The sequence below is a fragment of the Aulonocara sp. 'chitande type north' Nkhata Bay genome, linkage group LG23 (assembly GCF_057382095.1).
Source record: "Aulonocara sp. 'chitande type north' Nkhata Bay isolate Kocher_YH1m ecotype deep benthic linkage group LG23, A_spYH_male_GT1.1, whole genome shotgun sequence".
Taxonomy (NCBI): Eukaryota; Metazoa; Chordata; class Actinopteri; order Cichliformes; family Cichlidae; genus Aulonocara; species Aulonocara sp. 'chitande type north' Nkhata Bay.
Genome location: NC_141365.1, coordinates 28,980,412 through 28,989,322, shown reverse-complemented (window position 1 = coordinate 28,989,322; position 8,911 = coordinate 28,980,412). Strand labels below are relative to the sequence as shown.

Genomic DNA, 8,911 nt, shown 5'->3' with positions numbered 1-8,911 from the left:
AGTAGTCATTTTTAGCCAGGCCTTCATCATTTTGTTTGTGCGCATCGTCTGAGGATTCTAAATATCTTAATTACAAACAAATCCAGGTACAAAAATCACAGATTTTTATTATTCAGGCAGTGTGACGGTAAATGTAGAATAACCAGGTGACATAACCCATGCGTTTCTTTGGACTGTAGAAGAAAGCCACGCAGGCAAAGTTTCAAACTCAAGAGTTGCTTGGTGTGGGGTGACAATGCTAATCACCAAACAGCACCCACACAGCTGTTTATAAAATACAATGTGAAAAATAAATATGAAAATATTTATTTAGAAATACCAGCATTTGATTAATTTACAGTAAAACAAAAAAGAAATGTAACATCATACAAGATATAGTGCAAGAGACCTAGTATTCAGCACGTTGTTCTCCAAGCTAACTATTGTATAGCTGTACGCTAATTAAAAGGCTGCTAGCATTCGTGATGTTGATAGTAAACACTAAAATTTGTAACATGTGGCATTGTGAAATGCAAAGATAAGACTTTCTGATCCCTAAAGAAAAGTTCACAGCACAGAGACGAGTTATGAGGTAAGAAAAATCATTGAATTAGAAATTAAAAATAAGTCAAAATAAAAAAAATGCATATACAATATATAGATTGTCATATTTGTGCAAATATTTGTGGAAAAGTGTCCAGTAGTGCAAAATATAAAACTTTAACTACACTTGCACAGTGAATGTGTAAAGAACATGTAACTTGTGTACCTCCTTATAGTTTTAGGTAAAGCATGTTGAAATTAACCTGAATAAACATGTAGACGGTAATGTGATGCTTAAAAAACAAAAACATCAAGCACACAACTGTATAAACAGGATGGCAGGCTCACAAAATTATTAACTGGCACTTATTTTGGAGGATGCTGGCAGCTTCCTGCAGCCTCTGCCCACCAGTTTGTAGTTCAGCTCGACGACAAGCGAGCAGAACTCGCTCATACCGACGAAGTCACAGCACATAATGTTGACTCCCTCGGGTCCTGGCTGCTGCTCACCCGCCCACTGGAGAAGCAGTGAGAGAGAGTTCAACGTCAACATCCTCATGCTCTGGAAAGGGTGCAGGAAGACGTAAAACATGGTCTCTGTCAGGTTCAGACCAGTGACGTAAAAACCATCTGGAAAACAAAACCGTCTGTAAGGCCGGTGCTTAAAGAAACGAACAGCAAATAAAACCTGAGGTAAAATAAATCCCAGCTAGCTGCAGAAGCAGTACACTTCAGAGTATTTTTACTACGTCACTGACATTATTATATTATTAAACTTATGAGAATACTTCTGTCCATCTTGTCCAGGACGTTCTTGTAAAAGATTTTTAATCTCAAGAGTTTAAAAAAAAAAAAAAAAAGGTTAATAATAATTATATTATATATTTTGGTGGCTCAATCAACAGTATATGAATATTAGAAATTTGGTATTTAAAGGAATTATTCTGTTTTAATAAAAACATTTCATTTAAATTTTTGAATAAACCTTTTCAACTTTCAATAAAAACGTTCGCCACATGGGGGCAGCAAATCCGAATCCATGTTGGATTTTTATTGAAAACCTGCGTAGTCTGAATACGCTTTGAATTTTGAGCTTAAGCATAAATTATACTTCTGCATTGAATCTGTCAATCCTACTACATAAACCCGCAAAAGTGTCCAACATTGTTAGCAGCAAGTATAGTTGTATGTGGCGTGGCTGTGTTGCCGTGGAGTTTCTCTCCAATTTTATCCACTGGCTTCCTGATGATTAAAAAAAATTACAGCAGAAGAAGCAGCATCAGAGGAAACAGTGGTACTGAAAGCCATCACAGGCTGTGTGGGATGCATATATATGTACAAACTAACATTTGTACCTTTGGCAGGTTATTAAATCCAGTAAACTACCTTTACAGTATATTCTGTATCCAGTACTTTTGCTCTAACATTTTAAATACAGGTCTGTAATGCTACTACTTTCCCTCACTGCACTACTTGTTCCAACAACCTCATACCTGGTCTTCCCTGCCGTTGCTGGCCTTCCAGATAGGTGATCACTTTCTTAGGATCTGGGCTGTTAGCATACCTGAACACACAGGACAGGTTCAATCATTTCAGTGTTAGTGACATGACCAACTGTGCAGACAGTAGCCTTGAAAAGTAAAAGTAATCAGGCACTGCTTTAAATCTGTTTTTTTCCCCTAATGGCCACCAGTCTTGGTCACCAGTCAAAGACCCAAAAAGAAGGAGGGAGAGAAGAAGACCAAGAAAACCACATAAGGTCTAAGGTTTGAAAATAGGAGGAAACAAACTATCTTTACATACGTGTATATATTACATGCAACCAGTGTTTACATATTTAATATTGTATTTCACACCATGTCACACCATTTATAAATAAACCAACAAGCACGTATTATGTCTGACAGTGAACACACATTAAAATATGACACTCCAATTATGTCATATTTGAACCTTTGGCTGTTGCTGTTCTCAGTGTGGTTTAAAGTCACTGTACCAACATCTATTATTAATACTTTTGAGACACCAAGATGCTCAAAAACAAAACAAACAAACAAACAAAAAAAGAACAGCTAATATTGCCAGAGAAAGTAATCAGAACCGAAATCACGGAATCGAAGACACTTAAGCTACGAAGTCTATCTAACCCTTCTACATACAGTCTATGTATTTTACCAATAAGGTATCCGATTCCACAGCCCAGGGTGCTGCAGCTCCTGGTCGTCATAGGAAACAATGACCTGCTGACCTTTTGACCAACATGACCGCAGAGTGGGAGTTTCCTGCATGCATACACATGAATCAAACTGTCAGTTTATTAGGCACACTGTGCCAAAACCAATGCAGGCTAATAACATGATTACAGCAACACGTTTTAATTTTCGGAGCGTGACGTTTGTGGTGTGGTATATTAGCAGGTTTCTGGACTAGAGCAATACCTCTGATATTTGAAACACCTGAGTCGAAAAGAGTTTCAACAGAAACTGAACACCATGACCTAAATGATTAAAGGATTTATTGCAGGACTACAGTCGTAAATGCATTCGTTTTAGTCGGGGGTTCCCAATGAGCCTGTGGTTGAGATCAGTTCCATGTATTTATATCTGCTGAAGTTAAAATGGTAAATCCTTATCTGAGAGGCTGAAAGCAGTGAATATTTGGCATTATTAAACTTTAGAAATCAATCATTATCCTAATAATGTCTATCTACCTGTGGTGGGCACAGCTTCCCTCTGAACAGCAGAAGGATGAACTCCATCAGATGGGCGTGGTCTTCGTCACTTAGAGATTCGAAGTGTGAACAGGCAATGATTACAATCTCTTTGGGGTGAGCGTCCAGCCAGCCGGCCAGTTCATCCAGAGCCTCCTGCATGCAGACAGATGTTAAAATTTGCTGTAAATTAGCTTTCACTCTGAGTATCAATGCCGTTTTGGTGTAGTTTACTGACCTTGACGGTTATTAGCGTGTATATGCCGTGAGCGAAAAACAATTTGCTGCTCCCTGCTGGCTTTCTGGCGATCCGCAGGTCCAAGAAACGAACACCAAGATCACACTGATCAGAAAGGACCGATAGCTGTAGCCAAGAAAGAGAATGAATATTGAAACACCAGAACCAAACAATGACAGAGACTCCACCATGTTGTACAGATGGCTGTATCTCTCTCCTGATCTCCTCTGTACAATTTCACATTTGCATTCATCACTCCATCACACCTGTTGTCTCTGATTTTCAGTCTAATTCTTGCGTAGTATGACATATCTCAACTTTTTCTTCCTGTTTCAGGTTACTTGCTAGTCACTTTTTAAAAATAGTTTTATAGATCCGCCTCTTCTTTTTTCTGCACTTGTGCAGCTTCCTCAAACTTTTTAATGACACACTGCTGAGATCTGCCAAGTTTTCAGCTGGTAGTGCTAAAAAGAACATTTTATGTCTGTTAAACCCTTATCTTTGTTATTTTTCTAACATTCAACCCATTTTTGTGACAGGCTTCTAGTAACAAAACGCTTAAAGATACAGTTTAAAGTTGGTTAGATATTTGCATGTGTAGACACAACACTTGTTCCGTCTTTGCGTTAGGAGCCTTTTTTGGATGCTGGAATGAGTCATACCTTAGTGTTAAGTGCCTCAACAAACAAAAAAACCATTCCTCTGAAAATGGTTTAAGTACTGGGGGGAAATGATCAAATAAGCATCCAGATGTCCAAAGAAAAACATTCAAGGACCTTCGGAAAGCCTGGAGAACCGCTCAAGACCACTTTAACAAAAAAAAAAACATGAAGATAGTCTGATTAGAAGCAAAATATGAAGAAATGAGGGGCGGCTCGTTACACAGTACTGTATACAGTAAGTCATGATCAAACATAAAAACGTTAAATGTAATGGATACAATTGCTCCCATTAAGGTGAAGGTTATCTCTGGAAGGAAAAAGTCTCCATGGAGAAACTCCACACTAGTGAAAAATGAAAAAAGAGAGTGTAGGAAAGCTGAGCGCAGATGGAGAAAAACAAACCTCCAGGTTCATTATGACATTTATAAAGAGAAACATCACAATTATAATTTACAACTGAGGAGTGCAAGGAGGTCCTACTTCTCTGACATCATCACTAAAAACAGTCATAATGCTCGGGTCTTATTTTCCACAGTTGACAGGCTAACAAACCCTCCTGTGTCAGTGCCAGCTGAACTTCATTCGACCATGGCCTGCAATGACTTTGCCAAATTCTTCACAGAAAAAATCCAAAAGATTAGACAAGCAATTGGTACATCAACAGCAGATCCAGGATATGTACTGTGTCCACCGAAAAACTGTTTAAACACCATAAAACAGTTTCACCCTATTAACAGCAAAGACCTGGAGGACATCATAGGTCAACTGAACTCCTCCTCTTGCTGTTTAGATGTCCTGCCAACAAGTTTTTTCAAAAAGGTCTCAAAGACTTTGGAGTCAGACCTGTTACAGATCGTCAACTTTTCTTTAATATCAGGTGTGTTTCCAGAACCACTAAAAACTGCTGTAATAAAACCTATACTGAAAAAGGACAATCTTGACAAGACACAAATGAACAACTACAGGCCGATCTCAAATCTCCCGTTTTTAAGTAAGATCATTGAAAAAGCAGTTTCTCAACAGCTTAATTACTTCTTAAAACAGAATAACTGCTATGATGCCTTCCAGTCAGGTTTTAGACAGAACCACAGCACTGAAATCGCTCTGACCAAAGTGTTCAATGACATATGTCTGAACACAGACAGTGGAACAATGTCAGTCTTAGTTTTACTGGATCTCAGTGCAGCATTTGATACAGTTGACCACAACATATTACTCAAACGACTGGAGAACTGGGCAGGTCTTTCAGGAACTGTACTAAACTGGTTCAAAACATACTTAGAAAAAAGGAAATACTTTGTATCAATAGGTAACTTCACATCTGAGCAGACAAGTATCACATGTGGAGTTCCCCAAGGTTCCATCTTGGGACCCCCTCTGTTTAACATTTACATGCTCCCACTGGCACAGATTATAAAGAACAACAAAATAAACTACCACAGCTATGCAGATGACACACAAATATATATCACAATGTCACCAGGAGACCAAGGCCCTGTACAGGCTCTTGGTAAATGCATTGAGGAAATTAATGACTGGTTGTGCCACAATTTTCTCCAGCTAAACAAAAACAAAACTGAGGTAATAGTCTTTGGCGCCAAAGAAAAACGATTACAGGTCACCAGAGAACTTCAATCTATACACCTAAAAACCACAAACCAGGCGAGAAATTTGGGTGTAGTGATGGATGCAGACCTAAACTTAGAAAAACACATTAAGACAATAACAAAGTCAGCTTACTATCACCTCAAGAATATTTCAAGGATAAAAGCTCTGATGTCTCAACAGGACCTGGAAAAACTAGTCCATGCATTCATCTTTAGTAGGCTTGATTACTGTAACAGCATCTTTACAGGTCTACCTAAAAAATCAGTCAGACAACTACAGCTCATTCAGAACTCTGCTGCTCGAGTCCTCACTAAGACCAAAAAAGTGGACCACATCAGTCCAGCTCTGAGGTCTTTACACTGGCTGCCTGTCCGTCAGAGGATAGACTTTAAAGTTCTGATGCTGGTCTATAAAGCTCTGAATGGTTTAGGACCAAAATACACCAGTGACCTCCTGACCCAGTATGAACCTTCCAGATCCCTCAGGTCATCTGGATCCGGTCTTTTATCAGTTCCCAGAGTCAGAACCAGACACGGAGAAGCTGCATTCAGCTTTTATGCTCCTTATATCTGGAACAAACTCCCAGAAAGCCTCAGATCAGCTGAAACACTCAGTTTATTTAAATCCAGGTTGAAGACTCACCTATTCTCAGCTGCATTTGAATAAAGCACCAAATCCACACTTTTAAGCTTAAACTTCAAAACTTACATTTTAACTACTGATTTTATCTACTGTTCTGATTTTATCCGTTTAGATTTTTTTTTACATACTGTTTTGTTTGTTTGTTATTTAGTTAGTTTGTTTGTTTGCTTGTTTTAATCAATTTTAAATCGTGCTTTTTATTTGTTTTTGTTTCTAATGTCTCTGTAAAGCACTTTGAACCACCTTGTTGTTGAATTGTGCTATACAAATAAACTTGCCTTGCCTTGCCTTCCTCCTTCCAAACTACGGTAGTTCAGTAATTATCAAATTATCAAAACCTCAGATGAATTCCCCAAACCTTTTACGAGGTAGGGAGCTTCACCTGAGGTGGTGCAGGTTCCTGGTTCTCTTTCACCTTTAGGGGGACCGTAAAATACCTGCGTGGTGGCCCAGCGGTAAACACAGGGTCGAGTACAGCAGGGGAACAGCCTGTCAGTCAGTCTGAGGAAGCAGGACTCCGATCTCACCACAGGAGAGGAGACATCCAGGCTGAAGGACATGCTGTCATGGCTGCCTGTGGTGCGAGAAGAGCCTGTCAACAAGCATCTGAGACAATTTTTTTTATTACAGTTTAACCTGAAATTAAGGATAATTATATTTTTAAAATAAACACGTGATCTGTATGAGAGTGTTTTCTATTCTTTTCTGTCTTGAACTGGCTGAACTGGTTGCTCCTGTTTTACCAGGTAATGCCAGGTTCCACAGCGGGACGTCCAGCAGCTCCTCCGGCAAACGCGACATCCAGTCCGGGTTTCCTCCGAGCTGCTCCCGCTGTTTGTCCTCCATGTCTTATTACCGCCCTGTCCTACTACAGATGTTCAGCATGCTCTTTGAGTTTCTTCGGGATCTGAACACGGTTTATTTACCAACTCTTCCGGTTGTTGTCAATCTCCACTTCCTTTAGCGATTTTCAAAATAAAATCACCAAACGCGACGAGAGCTTGCTTAAAAAAACAGTAGCGTTAGAACACTAAAGTAAAAAGTACGGTAACAATGTGCGTCCCCCGATTGAGCAACAGCGCCGTAAAATAAGAAGAATGGCGCCTAATTACAGAGTTAATAATGCAGACTTTGTAATATCTCACGTGTAGATTCATCAGCCAGATTAAGTGTTTACTGACAATTGACAGTGATAGCGCACATCATCATCACTATTCCAACAATCCTCTCCTCACAGACAAGCATAAACACACTCGACTATCGCTAAATCAGATTTAACACACGTTTGTAATGACGGTAATTCAGTTTATAATAGGGTTTATTCGCTCGGTCAGCAGGTGGCGGTATCCTCGTACACTGGGGAGTAAACTGCCATTAAACGAACAGAAGAAGAAGAAAACATCTGCACATGCGCGGTACGGATCGGGTAGACCCGATTTGTACGGTCAGACTTTACACATGCGCAGTAAGGATCGGAGAGTCCTGATCCGTAACTTTCTTTTTATTTTTCGTTTTTGTCTACATTGTACTGAAACGCTTCATTATTGCAAACATTTTAAGATATACTTGTTATTCTTAACATCTTAACTCTTACTCTGACCCATAACTTTTTTTTTTTTTTTTCCATACTTTAATTAAATTTATGCACATATTACAATCTCTCGTTGGGAGACAACATTAGTGCAACAACATCTTGAAAAGGTTGAATAAGAAACCAAACGAAAAAAAAACAAAAAACAAAACAAACAAAAAAAAAAAACCAAAAAAACAAAAACACATATATACATATACATAAATATATGAAGGCCATTTTTATGACATATAACAGTTTCCTTTCTGCGAACACTTTAACATATATGTGGCTTACTTAGTATACCAAAAACACAATCATTAAAAGGATAGAGATTGAGTCCCATTGTCGAATATCAAAGCAGCCTCTTTACATGAATCCCTCAGTAATTCTAAAGATGACAAAAAAGATTTTAATTCAATTTTCAATACAGTTAGGGAAGGTCTTTTACTTTGCCATTTGCATTTGTGTATGTGGTATTTGCCCATAATTATCACCACCTTGTGTAGCATGGACAGTTCCTTAGATGGATCACCATTATTATATAAAACTTGTGTTAGAGTCAGTGGGGTCATCCCATCTATTCTTATACTCAACCAGTCTACTAAATCTTGCCAGAAGTCAGTTGTTACTGAGCAGGAAAAAAACAAATGATCAATACTTTCCACATTTTGTGAACAAAATCCACATGGCTCTACCTCAAACCCAAACCTTTTTTTAAGCATTTCAGCTGCTGGGTAATATCCATTAATTATTTTAAATTGCATTTCTTTGACTTTGGGGGGGATAGGCCATTTTAAAAAGTGCATATATTTGTTCGTTATTTTAATATTACTCCCTTTTAGTTTTGTGTTACTGTTAAAGTCGTGAAATAATTTGTTCTTAAATATCTTGTTCATGGTTTTATTATTACAGTTTTTATCCGTCAAAGGAATCTGGTTTAGATGTAAAGAAGGTAG

At 38.4% G+C, this 8,911-nt stretch overlaps 1 protein-coding gene across 1 annotated transcript; it reads right to left on the bottom strand.

Moving 5' to 3' along the window:
• Positions 1–65: 65 nt before the first annotated feature.
• On the bottom strand, positions 66–7,403 carry LOC147302039 (PI-PLC X domain-containing protein 1). Its single transcript, XM_086283934.1, has 7 exons — positions 7,126–7,403; positions 6,820–6,956; positions 3,471–3,596; positions 3,233–3,388; positions 2,698–2,804; positions 2,016–2,086; positions 66–1,152 (listed from the first exon to the last, which is right to left on the bottom strand). The coding sequence occupies exons 1-7, from the start codon at positions 7,226–7,228 to the stop codon at positions 878–880; spliced, it is 975 nt and encodes a 324-aa protein (XP_086140060.1). The 5' UTR covers positions 7,229–7,403; the 3' UTR covers positions 66–877.
• Positions 7,404–8,911: the final 1,508 nt, after the last annotated feature.

Excerpts from the sequence above, each read along its gene's own strand:
- LOC147302039 (XM_086283934.1), bottom strand. The coding sequence starts at position 7,228 with ATGGAGGACAAACAGCGGGAGCAGCTCGGAGGAAACCCGGACTGGATG. Across the intron at positions 6,957-7,125 it reads GTGGAACCTGGCATTACCTG|GCAGCCATGACAGCATGTCC; the intron begins GTAAAACAGGAG and ends CTCGCACCACAG. Across the intron at positions 3,389-3,470 it reads ACACGCTAATAACCGTCAAG|GAGGCTCTGGATGAACTGGC; the intron begins GTCAGTAAACTA and ends GTCTGCATGCAG.